Consider the following 18,153-nt stretch of genomic DNA (forward strand, 5'->3'; position numbering starts at 1 on the left):
CTGCTCATCTAGCTCACGGTAAGAAAGCGAATAAGCATATTTCACAAATGTCAAATGATTCCTTTAACTGTGTAATTTGTAAGAGAAGGCTTAGAAGGAATGCAGATTCAATCTTTATATCAGGAGATATGGTAATTGCTGCGTTGTGTATCATATTCCTGTACATGAGTTAGAGATGAGATGATTTCAGCAATTTTGCTCAGTATGTGAAATCCCTTGGCATTGTCAGAGACAGGAACGCCCTGGTGGATGAGGACCCAAGCTAACGGTGTGGGCGCCGCTGATCTGGTTGGCCTCTCTGCTCCGCTGAATCCCCCCAACCATGATGAGTTCAAAGCCAGGCGGCATGTCAGGGGACCCAGATGAGAATGATGTTGTCATCCAGCCCTTTCCATCACCACGCTAATTCATTCTTTGCCATGGTATTTCCTGTAGATAGGCCCTGGAATGCCGCTGTTTGTCTTTGGTTTTTTTTTGTTGCTAAATTACACAATGTGCGAGAGGAAACATTGGATTTCACCATCACCCCAAAGTGTTTGTTTGTTTGTGTCGCTGGCTGTGGTGGTAAGCACAATGCAAGCCAGAGACAGACCATAAACGATTGCTTTGTGGTTGGAGTGAAGTGGTGGTTTCAGAACCGTGTCATGCTATATAGGCTTTGTTTCCTGCGTTTCACATGCTCTGCCTTTGTCTTCTATGCTTAATTGGATAAATGTAGTCGGTTTTGCAATGAAAATAGTCAGCCAAGAGTGCTAGAATGGTTTCAATTTTAAAACAATGTCATTACAGCAAGAGTTACCTCACAGAAACAATATTTCTCACTCCCACTTGGATTTACTAAAATGACAACACTTATCAGTGTGTATCAATGTGTTTGGTCTGGCTACAGTTCATGGTGTGTTTTTCTGTTTGCAATACACACGGACAATTGTTGTGGCAGGCTGCAATACTGATAACAGGTTGATTTCCGTCCTTCTGTTTGAATTCATGAGATGTTTGAGGGGAAATAGCGGCCTTTTGAGTCTCCCTGCTGAATTTAATCAAGCAATGAGACCAATGAGGTGAATTAAGGCTGGAGCTGACTCAGCCTTACAGAGGCCTCTTTATGCCACTGCCGAAGTCAAGGGGGCCCAGGGTTAGCATGCATCACACACAGGAAAACACCAGGCAGCTCCCAGACAGTCCAGGCCCCAGCCGTCCGCCCCTGAATCCCTCCCTGCTCGCCATTTATAAGGAGCATATCGCCTCACTGGAGCTACTTTCAAAGAGCTTTCCTTCACATTGCGAGGCCCCCCATTTCCTCCTCTCTGTCAGGAGGGAAATGTAAGTGTGCAGGAGTGGAAATGTTGCTGAGTCGAAGGGAAGTGAATGGATGAAGAAAGCAATGTTATTTGTGGAACAGTGAGGCCCATTGCCTTAAAATAAACTCACACAAAATGACTTACTGGAAACTGCTCAGCCCTGTGCTGCTGATTAATGCCTCATTTTTCTATGGGCAAAGAGAGTGTTTTAGAGAAAGACAGACAGAGAAAGACTAACTTTTGTTTGATCCAAGGTCATTGAGTGGCCAGCTGCAAGGCCCTCTGTCTACCCCTGGGATCTGTCTTCCTATTGGACATCCTGTCCCTGATGAATTGTCACTCTTCTCATTTAAGATCACACAGAGGAAGCTGGTCACTGCCAGGACACACCCACCCGTCATCGGCGGCCAATCGGCTTGCTCCAGTTGTCCAGCATCCTTCGCACTCGGAAAACCACAGCTGCCACAGGAGCTCCTCCGCCGGAATTTTTGTTTGTGTCCTTCCTTCCCTAATCTCTGACCACACACACTTGTTCACTTGTGACAGGCAGCCGCTGCCTCTTGGCCCCGGACCAGTCCCCCCCACCCCCCGTCCTCTGCACCGCCCTGAGACATCTGTGTGCTGTGAAGCAAATGAGCAGAAAAGCTGGGGGAACTTCAGAGTCAACTGCTGGAACAGAACAAGGGGGCCCCCACAGCAGCGTTATATAACGGTCAGAAATCTAACCGTACGCTCACATGAAGAACATCACTCTATTTTGCAGATGCATGCCATGCTCTCATGCCGTGAACATTACTTTACATGCATGCAGGCTCTGTTTTGTCTGCTTGTCTGGGCATACGAGGAGGTAAATGACAGGCACAAAGCTCATCACTTTTAGATATCTAAGTTTTTCCTTTCTAGACATGAAGTGTGTTGAACTGCTAAATGGAGAGGACATGATCTCATCCACTTAAAATCCAACCTATGTTACTTGCTGCTTATGACTTAATCCAAGCTTCCCCTTTGTGCTAAGTGTCCCTGCCCACCACTTGAACATAAAAAAAAGAATGTTCTTCAAGGACTGTGGGTAGGGTATTGGATCTAGTAGAGTTAAAATTAAATCAAGGGCATCTAGTGTTTCCCAAGGGGTCTGTTTTTACAGCATCGTAGAGTGTCCTGCAGCACAAGCATAAATGCCTTGTTCTGGCACCTCATAGAACCGCTTTTGTTTAAAGTGTACCCTCTTCCTCTCCCCTCCTCTGTCTGCTATTCCTCCTGTGTGCACGGTGGAGAATAGGGCAATGTTCTCAGAGGCTCTGGTAGGAGTGAGGGATGCAAGCTGCTGGACGTCAGACTTGTATACAGACTTAATGGAGGAGGGGGGGGATTCAGCAATGACCGAGGCCCAAGCTGTGGAAAAGAAACCCTCTTGTGTTCCAAGATCCAGACTAAAGACCAGGCCCGGATGTTGCTATCTGTCCCATCATTGTCTCCTCAAATGTTGGCATTTTAGTTTGAATGATGGCTTTCAGTTTAGCCAAAACATTCCTAAGGCACAGTGTGGGAAACACCCTCTTTTTCCTGCGCTGATTTGACGACACTCCATTTGTTTTATAATCTTGCTGCGTAGTTGAGTGCAAATTAGCTGGTTGTGGCACAGGGCTTCTAATCACAATCGAAGGGCTGGTGGTGGGACTTACTCAAGTATTAAGGAAGTGGGATTTACACATCCAAAAAAATATAATTATGAGGTGCAGGGTAGCGAAAACCACAGCAACTGTTGGGAGCAACGCAGCTACAAACAGTTATTTTTCCAATCCGGCATGTGAGTTTCTGAACTTTTTCCTGGAAAGCACCTTCTTCCCCACTTTCCACCCTCAGCCACTCTGCAATGAGTGGCAGTGATGGGATGGCTTTGATGTGTGACACTTGCGATAGAGGCGCGCTCCACGCCGCTGATAGCATGACAGGAATAGCATGTGAAAGAGCAAGAACATGCGACTACCCATGAATATTTATGTCGCCTACTTTTCATGTTGGGGAATGGGTGTTTAGTCCACTTCCAGAAGGGGTGTAATCAGTTGATGTGAAAGCATATAGTATGCAACCATGTGACAGACAGAAGCTACTTTATCTGCTCCCTGGCTGAGCTACAGCTATCACTCAGTGCTGGGAGGAGTGTTCACCACCATTCACACCACAGCATTCCAGCCATAGCATCCTCTTCTCTACTGTCAGTAAAGCCAGACAGCCAGCTTGACTCAGAGCACATGGGCAACCTGTAATCAAGCTTGGCCCTGAAACTGGCATGTAAAAGTAAATCCTGTGTTTATATCCGAGAGAGAGGCCTCCCTCATGGAACGACTTACTTGATCTTGCACAGGAAATACATAAGATGATGTTAAGCTTCAAAACAATCTCCAGGATTAAAGATCTTGACTATCACCCTCCACCTCTTCTCTCTTTCTTTGTCTCTTTTCTCTTGATCTGTGGCAGTCTGCCCATCTCCGGGCCCCTGTGCTCTGGTGGGTTCAGTGGACTGGTATGCAGCAGGAATCTTTGGATCAAGGTGATTTCACGCTCCTCCACGTTTTCCCAGGGCTTTGGCCGCTCTCTGTTACCTCTGTGCAGCCCGGAGTGTGTGATAGCGGCTGACATGTGTTATCACAGGACACATGCACAAACAGCAGCAACAGGGTAAGGCTGCTTTATCTGTCTAACACCTCTGTTTCCCTCAAGTGTCAGGCTTTGAATGTCTGGTATGGTAGGCTTCTTTGGCCTCTTGGGAGATACCCCCTTTGGACGAAAAACACAGTCCGAGGGATTTGTCAACCTGTCCACGCACAGACAAAAGGATAAACCTTGGACATGAAATCTCAATTCTAAGATGAATCCTCTCAAACATACACCCCCTCCTCCTTTGAAGTAGAACTAATCTTACTAACCTTGACATTCCCTCAGAGACAGTTCCTACTCTCACTTCACAGTCTGCTCTCATAATAGCTCCACAGTGCTCTTTTTTTTTTCTCAATGAAACTCCATATCTCATTCAGCTCTTTGGTGGTGACTGTGAAGGGGGAAGTTTGTGAAGTCCCTGTGAGAAGTGGTTCAGTTCAGCTTCTGTCATTCAACTCGACTGAACATTTTTTCCTCTCACTGTGAATATGCAACAGCTAATTTAGATTCAGAAGATTTGCTTGTATGAAGTCTTTTGATAAGGACTTTAGCACTATCAGTTGCAAAGAGAGACACAGAACAGAAATGACCATAAGAGATCGGAAGTGATAGGGAGTCAACAACCACACGACTTCCTCTTCTCTTATAATTCTACTTTTTTTTTTAACAGATGAGATCCTGTCTAAGAAGGACAAAATAACAAATACTTTTAGACATCCTGGAGACACCACAAGCACTCTCTGCAGATTTGCATGTCCATCCTCATACTTTCATCCTTTGGCATGCCACCATGCCAAAGGACTTCCTTTATGGAAAAGTTTTCTCTGGAAAGAGATCAACATGCCGTCCACACCCTTTGCTATAAGGATGTTTGTCTGCAGCATCACACTGTGTCTCATGGACTGCAGCTCATGTGGCAGGGCTATGACCTGATTCAAAACACCAATGGTTTTACAGAGATAGTGTCCTGACTCTGAATAATAATAATCACACAGTAACATATATTTATGTGCCCATTTTGAACCTGCATTTACACTTAAAAGAAGGAAATTACAGCCATGTTGCAGTTGTGGACCAGGATATGTGACATGAAATGTATCAAGACACATTTAAAATTTAACACTGAAATATGTTATGCAAATAAATAAAAGTTGATACTCCCAAAATTGCACATCACACTTTGTGGTTAGTATCTACATTTTGACCGCTACAGCTAGTTAGGAGATAACAAGCTAACATACCAGCTAGTTGTGAGCTAACTCCTCAGCTAAATTCAGACATTGTTGCTGTTCCTGACATTTATTGACCCGCTGTAAGTCTAGTTTATGTCAGTCTTGTAAGTAATTTTATCGTCTTAAAGTGTAAAATCACAAAAGTTCGAATGTACAACAGCACATTTTTTAGCTGTGAACCGAGTGAAATGTTAGCTGAGTGAGAAATGTCTCCACATTTTCAACTTGCTAGCAACTTGAAAAGTTCAACAAAGTTCAACATACAAAACATTGTGATACATGTGTATAATTATCTTTTCTGTCCAGCACACTGATTCACATTTCTGCACCATTACTCACAGTTAGCTTGCTAGCCTTTTGACAATTGGAGTTTGTCATTTTTCTTAATTTTATTGCATTTTCTTAGCATGTGTCACATCATCTGGGCTAGAGATACACAGGCCTAGTAGGACATAGTGTGATATGCTATTGATATTCAGTCTAACGCTGCTTGCAGTCAATATTAAATGTGTTTTCAGCAGTATCAGTTCTGCTATTTCTTCTTCTTCTCAGACTGATCTAATTTACACCCAGTTAATAAAAGCCTTGTGAGGTTGTGATGTGTTTTTTACTTTATGTTCTGCTGCAGATACCCCAAGTAAAGAGCCCATACGACATACTCCAGATTCAGATGACTTAATATGTAAGTCTATGTATATGTACATACGTGTGAATATGTGCACATGTAGGTGTAAATACGCAAGTGTATGTATAAATGTGCAGTGTCTGATGGATATAGGCTACTGTTTGTATTACGTATATTCAAGAGTATTTTTTTACTTTGTCGTTCTATTAGCTTCCTGTCTCTTATTTAGCACCTTTCAGCAAGTTGCACCATCAGTATTATAGTACGGTCTTTCAATGACATAAAAGGCACTCTATTTTTTTTTCTTTTCTACAAGAGAACATATTTTATTTACAAATTGTGGATGTGTGGGCATTTAGTTTTTTTCATTAGGTCCCACAATTTCTGCATCTGTCTACAATTTGATGGTAAGATCACAACACCACAAGGTCACGCTAAAATCCATCTGGTGACCCGAAACAGTGACAAATCCAATTGCCTCGCAAGATTCGATGGTGATGTGGACAGATGGTTCATCCAATCACCTACCAAGTATTTTTTGAAAGTGCTTACCAAAAGGTTTCCAAGGATGACTTCCAAGATGGTTCTGTGCAGTGGCGGATTTAGATATCATCGACATAGCTTATTTGCACATCACGTAAATTCACCTCGTTGCAGAGGATGCCCTTGTTCTAGTTTGTGAACTTGCAGCTTCAGCCTGCTGACAGGATCTCACAGTCAGAAGTAGGAGATGGGGAGAGGAGCAGGGTTAGGTTGACCTCAGGTCTCTTCACCAAAGACCATAGTGTAGACCATATAATTATAATAATGGTTCAGAATAAACAATCACAGTTTTCTACAGAGAGGACCCTGAGATAGTTAATGAGCCCTCAGAGAAAGATATTAATGACAGAACTATCCAAAGTACATTAAATCTGTTAAAATTAAACTATTTAAACCTGAAGCATACGTTTTTTTCCATCTCTAACAGACAGGCTTGCAACAATAATTAAAGTTGTATAATACAATAGTAATATATTTATTTATTAGGGGTGCTGAAATCAAATTTAGAGGTGCATGTCTTAAAATGGTCTAAAATCGCCAATGCTACCAAACTACTTCTGATGTCATATATTAAAGCTCACTGGCCCACACCTTAAAAAACTGGACTGTCAGTGAGCTCAGAGAAAATTTTCTGCTAGTTTCATCATCATTCTGCACAGTCAATGTCAAACATCCAGCTGCAGGAACAAGCCGGAAAAATAACCCACATATTTTGAGTGGATGCTAAACATGTAAATACTAATTAATAAAGCCCGGAAGTCACACTATAAGAACAGCATCAGTAGGCTATAAGAGGGGTGGAGAGTTTTTTTTTCTTTTCTTTTTTGCACAGTTGCTTTTAATTTGAAGGGTTCCTTTCCGGATATTCTGATTTTTAGCTTGACAGCGAAAAAAGAGAGTAGGAGAAGAAGAAACAGCAGCAGCAGCCCGAGAGGTGCAGCAAACCTCCAGCAGCAAGCAGCCTCATGCTTCGTCTTGGGCGCTTCTCCTCCTGCATTGTGACCATATTTATTTCGTATTTTTATATTTTATTATAGCCTGAGGAGAGCAGGAGGAGGAGGTGGAGGAGGTGGGAGGAAGACAGAAAAGAAAGAAGAAGTAGTAGGGGGCCCGAGAGACATGGAGCTGTACTGCTTGGAGTCGGACACAGCCGTGAAAGCCCAGCCTGACCCAAACATCCTCTGTGATGACAGAGTGCTGCAAAGTTTATTAACAATCGAGGAAAAGTTTTTACCCCAGTGCTCGTATTTCCAACGTGTCCAGAAGGATATTCAACCTTACATGAGACGCATGGTTGCAGGTTGGATGCATGAGGTTTGTTGGTATTTTATGCTATGATGAGCTACTTCAAGCTAACTTAATTGTATGTTTTTTTCCTGCACTTTGACAGGCATCCTCGGGCTAATTTTGGCTCATAAATAAGGGTATTTTCGTTCATAGAGAGTTGTCAGCGTTAACCTATTTGACAATTGAATGAGAATGACTCATCAAAGCGTGGGAGAGTCGGAAATTCCACCTCAGCTTCAAAGGAGTAGCCCAAGCAAGATGTTTACTTTCATTAACACTGAAAGCCTTAGCGTTTTTGATTTATTAGGCATCTCAGTCGACAGAGGAGGTGTTAATCTTAATTTACATTATCGAAAAGGCGACATTTTCCCCTTCTCAGTAATTATTATTAATTTTTTAAAAGGGCCTCAAGTCTCCATGGCAGGGCGAGCATGCAGACCCACTTTCATTTTCTAAAAAGATATAAAACACTTAAATGACGCAAACTCTTCTGGGTTAAAACTGTCGGAAACTGTTTTTACACGGCTTGTAAACATTTTGCATACTTTTTAAAGCTTGTAGATGACGTATTTTTAATTTTGTTTCAATATATATATATTTTTTAAAGACGGCAAGCCCAACCAGGATGACGAGTCTAATGGCTGAAATACTTCCTATTAAACTAATTTGGTTGCCATGTCTGACTTTGACAGAGTAAAGAGAAACTAAAAAGATTTATTTAACCTTCATCTCATAGACAGTGGAAAAATCTGCCTTATATAGTCTTTAGCCTGTAGGAAAACCACCCCTAGTGTAAATAATCCCATTTTCTTTTATTATAACCTCCAGTTTGCAAAATATATAACACAATATACATTTTTCCATCATCTTTCCTCAGGTGTGTGAAGAAGAGAAGAGTAATGAAGACGTCTTCCCTTTAGCCATTAATTATTTGGACAGATTCTTGGCAGTGATGCCCACAAGAAAGAGTTATTTGCAGCTTCTGGGAGCTGTGTGCATGTTCCTGGCATCAAAGTTAAAGGACAGCAGGCTACTATCAGCAGAAAAACTTTGCATGTACACAGATAACACCATCACGCCGCGGGAACTGCTGGTAAGAACTTGACTAAATGGTGGGTTTTGTCTTTTCAGAGCCCCCCGCCCCCCCATTCATTTGTAGGGAGCATGGAAACGTAGTGTCACAATTTGAGATGATATTATAATGATAATGGTTGAATTGGTTTCACAGGAAGTGTCCCATTTTCCCTATAACTGGAGATGTGCACATTGCAGCCACATCCTCTCTGTGGATCCATGTGGACTGCAGAGGCGTGTGATGCCATCTAGTGCCAGTTATGCAGTATGGAATTTGGATTTGGGAATCGGCTAGATATAGATAGAAGAGTGTATGCTATGAGAACACCCACAATGCTTTAACAGAGGAGTTTATCTCTTTAGAGCACTTTCCTACCATCATGAATCTTATTAAACTTTAAGATCAGAGTGTGAGTATTCAACCAGGAAACTTTGAGGTGTTGTTTTTTGAGAGAAAAGTTGATTATTTTCATTATTGATTAATAATGTCTGAACAATGTCCTTTTCATAGTTTCCTTAAACTGGAAGTGTCTTTAAGTTGTCCTTTTCTGTCTGGCCAACAGTCCAAAACCCAAATATATTAAGCTGAAAAGACAAAAGTCTACATGCAGTAGTAGCTTGTTCTGGAGCTTTCATGTAAATATATAGACATGTTGAAACTTTCCATGACTCTGAGAGATGCAGTTTAATATCACCGGTGACAGAGGAAAGTACAGATGGAATGACTGGTCGATTGATGCAACTCATGATGATTAATCGACTAGTCATTTGATCTAAAAAGTTTAAAATGGTGAAAAATGTTGATCACAGTTTCAAAAGCCCAAAATGCAACCTAAAATGTCTTGTTGAGTCCACAACTCAAAGATGTTCAGTTTACTATCATCAAAGACCAAAGAAACAAGAAGATATTCACATTTAAGAAGCTGAAATCAGAGAATTTTGTAATTTTGTCTTAAAGAAATGGCTCAAAATGGCAAATAGATTACTATTGAGTATTTGTAGCTCTACACAAGATTCATAGCTTCTCCAATGTGAGGATTTTCAGCTTTTCTTTTTCTTATGTTGCAGTAAACTGAATATCTTTGAGGTTTTGGATTGTTGATCAAGACATTTTGAAGATGTCAGATTATGAATTATAAAACTAACGATGAGCATTTAACATTATTTTGTTACATTTTATTAACAGAGCACTTAATCAAGAAAATGATCATCAGTTGCAGCTCTAAAGAAAAGCAGCAAAACTGTGATTCATGCAAAAAAACAAGAATTAATGCTTGATTAATTGATTATTACAGTTGAAGAGTTCAACCTTCTTCTCATCTGAACCAAATGGCTCCACATGCTCTCTATACGTCCTTTTGTGTTGCCTGCAGCTGTTTAGGGAAATGACATTCGTCCCATTCGATGCTCATTATTGTCGTAAGACTCCAGATTCCTGGATATCCTCACAGGATGCACAGAGAAGGCAGTGAAGAGCCAGTGAAATATGCTTCGGCTCTTCCTTATAATGAACACACCACTGCCGGTTCTTCAGCTGGAAGAGAGAAGTTGGGGAGGGGGGTGGGGTGGGGTGGGGAGGGGGGTTATCCTGGGGCAGCTGTCCAGGAAGTGAGCACACCGACAGCAAAACCTCCTCCCCGGCTCATGTCACAGTCAAACAATCTCCACAGGGGCTAAAATAGGTTAAATGCTAGCATGTGTGTTGCGGGTCAGGTACAGGAAATTGACGTGAATGTGAACGACGGCTGACATTTCAGATGGCAGATGAGCGCTTGTTGATGGGAGGTGGGGGGGGACTGTCCCTGACGGTGTTGGGGTTTTGGTTTGTACTACGTTTGCATCGTCTGTGACACATCTCCGTAGAAAAAGTGAGGAAATGAATTCATCAGCATTTAAAGTTGGGGAGGAAAAAAAGTTGCATGCAGTTGCTTTTGCATGCAGTCAGTAGTCTCGTAACCCCACTTATTAATTGATGTTAACATAACTCAAAAGGGACAGCCACATCTCTCCCATTACTTCCTGCCTACTGTATATATGAATGTAGCTAACTTACAGGAAATACATACTTCACTCAGTACTGTAAGGGCACAGTCAGATCATCTGTGCTCATATTCATAATAAAATGATCATGGTTTTTATACCATGAAGTGACAACAGATGACTTGATAAGGGACACCACTTCCTTCTCTTATATCTAATCCTTTTATATGGAACCAAGATGAGAAATGTGTTAAATTTCAAAGCTTTTATAAAAGACCTAATCTGGCTTTTTCAATGCAGCCAGATGTTTGATGAGATATGTGAGAATTAGACATCCAAACTTCAATTTTCAAAATGTGCAAATGGCAATTTATGAATGCAAAGTTAGCTGTGATTCATGGTTCCCTAATTTGAGGTAACAACTTATAATGAAACTAAGTGTGTGACTTTCTATGGTCTCCAAATGCCCATCATGACGTGGCGGAAATGAAAACCCTGGTACTACCATTTGATTGGCTGTGAATTTAAAAAGCTTGATCAATGTGTCCCTGGTGACCTGACACCTGTTTTTTTTCCATTCTCCAGACCTATGTGATTTATAACAAGTGCCATTGTACCTTTTTGAATCTTAAAACACAAACTTACGCAAACGTTGGCATGTCAGAAGTTGCACATTTTAAATATTAAAGCAGTGATAAAACATTGAAAGCACTAAGTGAATTTGCAGGCTGGGAAAAAAAAGAGGACTTTACAGACAGGAAATGAAATCATGACTTGTGTACACCGTTCTTGCTGGTGCTGCAAAGCCCTGACTGTATGAAGAGTCAGCTCCATGTTGCTGCCTGTGCATTGCAAACTCATTGTTAGCTGTTTGAGGCTTGTGACAGGAAGGAAGGGGCTAGCTGTCTCACTGGCAGGGCCTCTAAGCGGGGCAAAGCTTGTCACATGGCGGCGATATGAACTCAAAGGATGCGAGGAATGAGAAAGGCACGCAGATAATAAGATACAGCGAGGAGAGATAAAGAGAAGAAATGTTGCTCTTCTTACAGAGCCATTTCCTCTGGGAATAGGGATGGACTGTGATCTTCTTCACGGTCAATGGAATCATGGCACCATGCCATTCAACCCTCTGACTGAGTAGATACTGCCAAGAAACTGAATTTGAAATGACTGACACTTTTTCTTTTTATAATTTTTTTTTTTTATCATGCTCTTCCATGTCTTTCAGGACTGGGAACTGGTGGTGCTGGGGAAATTGAAGTGGAACATGGCCTCGGTCATCCCCAATGATTTTATAGAGCACATCATACGCAGGCTGCCCCTTCCCAAAGACAAGCTGGCCATGGTCCGCAAACACACGCTGACATTCATCGCCCTCTGTGCCACAGGTAACGCAGCTGCTTATCATTTCATGTGCTCTCTTTTTTTTTTCTTTAAAGTACCTTTTTTCTTTTACTTGTTTGCTCACTCGCACGCTCACTCCGCTGCCTCACTGCTGTTATTTCCACATCCAGCAGAATATTCCCACACACACAACATTCTCCCGTCGTGAGTCATCTGTGACTATGCCTGTGACCTCTTTCTTCTCTCAGCAAAGTCCTCTGGCTGCATTTCCCTTATCCACTTTCTAGTCTCTCCACAGCCTGTAGTAGAGTTTTCTTCTTTTTTTTTCTCTCTCTCTCTCTTCTAAACAGCGGACCAGCTGCTAAAAGCTGTGCTGGAGTGCCTAAAGTGGTCATTTCCAGGTTTCTTCTTCTAAGCGCTTGAGAAAAATCCTATCACGGTTCTGTTTAGATTAGCCACGTACACGGGTGGTGATGAAGGTGTATCACGCTGCGTCTCGTACACCAGTAGACATACGCGTGCTCAGGTGCAGCTGAACTGCCCGTGCTACTTTCCCTGTATTGTTTGTTGACAGGGAAGCTTCCAGGTTTAAAAAGTCAGGGCACTGATCCAGTGATCTTCCTTCCTCCTCCCATCTCGGCCTCGTGTCCAAAATAAACTCTGGAGGCTCTGGAGAAGCACAAACTCAGATGTCCCCTCAGGCCTCTCCCTAGGTGAATTTCCACGGCATTCCTTTGCCTATACTAGGAATCCCACTAATATTTTCATATCCTGGACAGAAGTACTACTGCAGGATCGCCTAATACACATAATATATAGCACTCCTCTGTCACAAGGCTGCCTTTCATCTGCTACCTCCTTCAGCTAATTCGATGAGGGAAATAAAACAAAGGAGGTCACTTCAGTGCAGTGAAATTCCTCACAAACGCTAGTGCGGTCAGATCTCACCCATAAGCACGTGTTTATAGAGCTAGTTATTGAAACCATAGGCTCCCTCAATGAGATTCATACCCTGTTTACCAAAGTTTTAGTGTCACACTTTTTTAAATATATTTATACATATGAGTGTGTGTGTATGTGTATGTATATGTATGTATAGATATATATATACATATATATATTTGGGTGTGTTTCAGTGGTTGCCTCTGCTATTCATAAGCAGCTGGTTATCCAAGCACAAAGCAGCCGCAGTGGAAAAAAAAGGAGGCCTGCTGTGGTTGTGCAGTAATGTAAATGTTTGGAGTTTTATATGGAGTTGAGATGTTATTCTTATGATGGAGGAGCTCCTCCTATGGACAGCTGGTCCCTAGAGGAGAAGATGGGCGTAGTGAGGCAGGCTTTAATCAGAGCTATCAGGCCACCAGTGCTGGTTTGGTTTGGACTAGTGCAGCATTTAACAATTGTGTGCGTGCCGAGTTACTGCCCTTTTGTGATTAGCGTTGGTCATGTACGTTCACTGAGACCGGAAAAAGGCTTTGTGTTGTAATTGTGGAAAAATACACCAGGGGCTATTTTCACAAAACTTCCCAAAGCTAAAAAAAAAGCTCCTAAGAGGCAGAGTTAGGAGAAACTCCTGAAAATAAGGGGTGTGGCAGGCTATTCACGAAGCAGTTTAGCAATAAAAGTAGCTCAAATCTGGCCTAAAACAAGAGTCGGTTGCTAAAATCAACATTGACACATGTTTTTCTTGTTGTAATCGTTCCTCCTGTTCATAATGACCATTAGACGATCCCTTCATAATGCACTTACAATATAAGTGATAGGGGACAATCTACAGCCCTCCTTCTGTGCAAAAATATATTTAAAAGTTTGCTTCAGCTTCAGTTGATGAAACAAGTCAAATCAATTCAACATCTTTCAAAGTTGCAGTATTTTTAGTGATAAATTCCTTCTTTGAAACGCTGTCTGTCAAGACATGGTGGGAAAATTTGACTAAAAGGATTATAAACGTGGCAGATATCAACTTTATTTGACTTGCTCAGGCGGCTGAAGCCTCATTCCAGTAAACACACTCAGCTTTGCTCAATCAGCTGTTACAAGCAATACTCTTCATTGTGTCCACGTTGTGTATAAACACAAAGTTATTGAACTTTTACAAGCTGAATTTGAATTTCTCTTGAATTATTCATCAAACCAAAAATGTGCTCATAAGACTTTATTCCACATAAAAAAACTCGCCAAATGCACCAAGTAAATAAATAAATGCAGTCACAACATCTAGCTATCTAGTTATTAACATATTCCTCATACTCCTGTGTATATTGTCCAGGTCAGTCACTGAAATCATAGAGAGTAAGTTAATTCATTGAAGCACAAACTTCATCCATAGATTTTGAGGAGATCTGGCAGTTCCTCATTCAAAGTTGCTCTGAGGAGACTCTCTGAACTTAAAGCACCATGTAGGAGGACTTCTAGAGGTAACACAAGATGCTTTGTAAACATGGCTCCAGGTTGTCCCATAAAATCAAAATACCTGACCAGGCAGAAACTGGTCTTGGCCATATCACAAGCTGTATCTTCAGTTCAGTCAGTACTTGCGGAGGTGTTCCTTGTTGTCGTGTCCGTTGCTGCCTCCTCTTCCGTTTCCTCAGTGCAGGCCTGTTGTTGCTTAAAGCCTTTTAGACCAGGATGTGGACCAGAGGGAGTCGTTCTTGGAACTTGTTGCTCACTGAGTAGGAGGATTCCTACTCTGCTTTTCTAATCAGAGCTGTAGTTTCTATGAGGGGAAACCACACAGGTTCCACCATGCAGCGACGTCTGTTGAAATTCAGACTGTGGGAAAGTCGGCTTCGATTGCAGAGCGTGCACATTGGAGATAATTCAGATGTTTGTACCTCTCATTCGTCTCTCATACTTCCTCTGGGCTGATTTAAGTGTTTCAGCTTTTTGTGTCACAGTTAATAATGTGATTTCTGCACATCAATTTTTCTTTCATCCTTCCTTGCCAGATGACCGCCTTGCAATGAACCCTCCTTCCATGATTGCCACTGGCAGCATGGGAGCCGCTGTCTGCGGCCTGCAGCTGGACCACGCTGACCAGAGGCTGAGTCGAGACAACCTGACAGACCTGCTGGCCAAGATCACCAACACAGAAGTGGTGAGTATCTCAGCGAAGGAACTTTATACCTGCTACAAGTAGTTAGTCATCAGTTGTAGTGCTACACAACAATGCATTGTTAATAATACTCGTGGCAGCATCTCACAAGCAGGATTGAGGGCTCTTTAGTAAACAACAGGGATGACTTCAGTAGTGGCAGATTGAAGCTATTTACTTTTCATGGAGAGAGAGGGAGAGAGCGAGCTTTTGGCTCTTGGCTGGGGAGCCAGACTGCTGCTATAAAGAGCAGCGGCAGAGGGAATGTCTTCTTAAAACTCAGAGCCCACATTCTTGTGGTAAGACGCATGCAATTTCTTAGCATGGCTCCCACTTTAGCTGTGTGCCCCTCCTGGTGGAGGAATATGTCCGTAATCAAGTCGAAGAGCATCTTTCCAGAGGAGAGGCCGGTGAAGTAACACAAGTCTATTTAAGATGGACACATCTGGACATATTTGGATGAGTGTTTAAATATATGAAGACTCACTTGTGTATATAGTTGTGTATTGGCTGAGTTACAGATGCAGTGAAGGGGAATGAAGCTTTATTAGGCTTGAATGAATAACCGCATATAACTCAAACTCTAAATGCCATCATCATGAACTTTGTACATTTCATTATTGTTCAATACTGAACGTTTTGATAATTCAATGTACTTTGTACTGTACAGGTACCAAATTATAAACACAATGGGAGTTAATGGGCCTCCATTGACTTTAATGTAATATATAATCTATAAATGTGATAATAATAAGATGGTGTACAGTTGATCAGTGTGACGTTATGTGCATTTTGAACACAGGGGTGAATGGGCATCCATAGACTAATGTGGTATATAAGCACCATCATAATGATGTCATACTTTTGATTGGTGTGCAATACTGGCTGGGAAATTAATATAATGGATATCTATTGGGATCATACTAAAGTATTCATAACTCATTAAGTAAAACAGTTACATCTACAAATAATTACGCACGATTTGATACACGGACCGTCTTAGCAAGTCGTGTCTTTTTAGAAACAGCACTCACACACATACACCACGTATATTTATCCCGGTGTGTGTTTTCATTGTCACTGTATCTTGTGACACCAGAGGACCAGTTTAGAAGCCTTTTAAAAATCCAGAAGGGCCACAGCCAACCGGCCAGAGGAACAACACGATTGCCTCTTAGATTTGTGGTTACGTTGCCTTGGCGACGTGGGCCCCGCAACCCAGCCGTCACAACAGGCGCTTCGACTGCAGCCCATCAGGTTCCAATTATCCGTACATTTCAAAGGAATGCTGGCCTCTTTGCGAGCCTCGGTGCATTCTTTAAAGGGTCCTGCAGCCAGCTCGCTCAGGCAGACCTCCCACATCTCCACGCAGACCTGCTGGAGGAGGCGGAGAGGGACGGAGACAGCGAGAGGATCCCCTTTCACAAGAGAAGTTGTCCAAAAACATCCGGTCCCACTGTCCCATATTCTGTTTTACACCCAAACTCAGGGTTAGGGTGCAGTAGGTCAAAGCCATTTCCTCTAGACCTCCTCATGGGACTGACCCAACTGTAAACCCAAAGAGGGGGGGGTTAGTCCAGAGTTTCAGATGTGTTCATCTGTTCGCTGCTAGACCGCAGAGCTCTTTGAGGACCCCTGACTCCCTCCCTCCTCACCCTCCCACCCCCCCAACCTTGTGCTCATACCTCAGACATGCTCCGGTCTCGTGTCAGAGCGTTTCGGTGCCCGTTGTTGGTTTGGAGCGTGCTGGCACCCATTGTTCTGGTCATGATGAAAACAGGACCACCTACCTGCAGACACATAATTCCCTGCTGGTATGCCACGCATGTGACCTAAGCCGTTAAACAACTCGCACCTCAGATGTGCCAGACATGCCATGTTTCTGACTGTCTGCATGCAGGTGTACAGATTAGAGCTGTTAAATGAGAAGTTTGATCAACAGAAATCAACTATTTTAATAATCAGATAATCGTTTTTTGTGTTGTTTGCCAAATATTTGCTGGTTGCCACTTCTCAAATGTGAGGATTTGAGAGGTCATACATAATAGTAAACAATTTTTTCTGGATTTTGAACTTTTCATCCAACAAAAGAAAATATTTAATGACCGCCTTGGGCTTTAAGAAACTAGAACAGACATTTTTCACTGTTTAATCGAGAAAAATATCAGCAGATTAATTGACATTGAAAATAATCGTTAGTTGGCTCGGCTTGTCTTAATTACATCTTAACTCAAGCAAACATGTAATTGAGGCGTGTGTGAGTAACAACTTCTCACCCTTCTTTGTTCCAGGACTGTTTGAGGGCATGCCAGGAGCAGATAGAGCGTGTGTTGGCCACCAGCCTGCAGCAGGGCCAACAGTACCGGCAGGAGACCGGGGTCAGAGCGGGCAACAAGGCAAGGGAGCAGCAAGACCAGTCCAGCACCCCGACAGATGTACGCGATGTCAACTTATGAACTCCCGTCGCCACCTGAAACACCAGTCACGTCTGTCCACCAATGAACTAAGGAGCGAGGGCGGGCGCGGGCACGTGAGCTGCCGTTATCTTCGTCAAGTCGCCGCCCCCATAAGCAATGGTGTGACAATCTATGAACTTTTTAGAAATTAAGAAATTTCTTGTTGTTTTGTTTTGTTTTGATTTTTTGCCCCATTCATACCAAAAGCTTTTTGTGTGGGCCACATGTAATCAACAAGATATTTAAAAAAAAATCTTGAAAAACTTGATAGTGCCTTTTTTAGGTTTTTCCAAAGAGGAAACCTGAATATATTTTCATACTTGAAAAAAAAAAATAGTATAATTATATGAAATATTCTTTTGATACCACCTAGCAAAAATGAATATGATAAATAATGTATATTTAGCTAGTATTTAGTTACGTTACTCTTTTATCATCTTTAGCAAAGTTAGTTATGTATCAATTCATAGTTTTTATTGGGTTTTCTTTCCTCACGCGTGATCCGTATTCATTTGTGCAGGAAAACCCTGTTTAGTAGTGTTGTGATTGATATGCTGAT

The 18,153-nt window shown here is 42.2% G+C and overlaps 1 protein-coding gene across 1 annotated transcript; it reads left to right on the forward strand.

Annotated features, from left to right (window-relative positions):
• Positions 1 to 7,310: 7,310 nt before the first annotated feature.
• On the forward strand, positions 7,311 to 17,621 carry LOC128385316 (G1/S-specific cyclin-D2-like). Its single transcript, XM_053344177.1, has 5 exons — positions 7,311 to 7,673; positions 8,524 to 8,739; positions 11,929 to 12,088; positions 14,993 to 15,141; positions 17,430 to 17,621. The coding sequence occupies exons 1-5, from the start codon at positions 7,479 to 7,481 to the stop codon at positions 17,592 to 17,594; spliced, it is 885 nt and encodes a 294-aa protein (XP_053200152.1). The 5' UTR covers positions 7,311 to 7,478; the 3' UTR covers positions 17,595 to 17,621.
• The last annotated feature ends 532 nt before the right edge of the window (positions 17,622 to 18,153 follow it).

The sequence above is a fragment of the Scomber japonicus genome, chromosome 23, assembly GCF_027409825.1.
Source record: "Scomber japonicus isolate fScoJap1 chromosome 23, fScoJap1.pri, whole genome shotgun sequence".
Lineage (NCBI taxonomy): Eukaryota > Metazoa > Chordata > Actinopteri > Scombriformes > Scombridae > Scomber > Scomber japonicus.

Bases quoted from the DNA above. Each gene is read 5' to 3' on its own strand.
- LOC128385316 (XM_053344177.1), top strand. From the start codon at position 7,479: ATGGAGCTGTACTGCTTGGAGTCGGACACAGCCGTGAAAGCCCAGCCT. The intron at 8,740-11,928 runs GTAAGAACTTGA...CATGTCTTTCAG, and splicing joins TCACGCCGCGGGAACTGCTG to GACTGGGAACTGGTGGTGCT. The intron at 12,089-14,992 runs GTAACGCAGCTG...CTTCCTTGCCAG, and splicing joins CATCGCCCTCTGTGCCACAG to ATGACCGCCTTGCAATGAAC.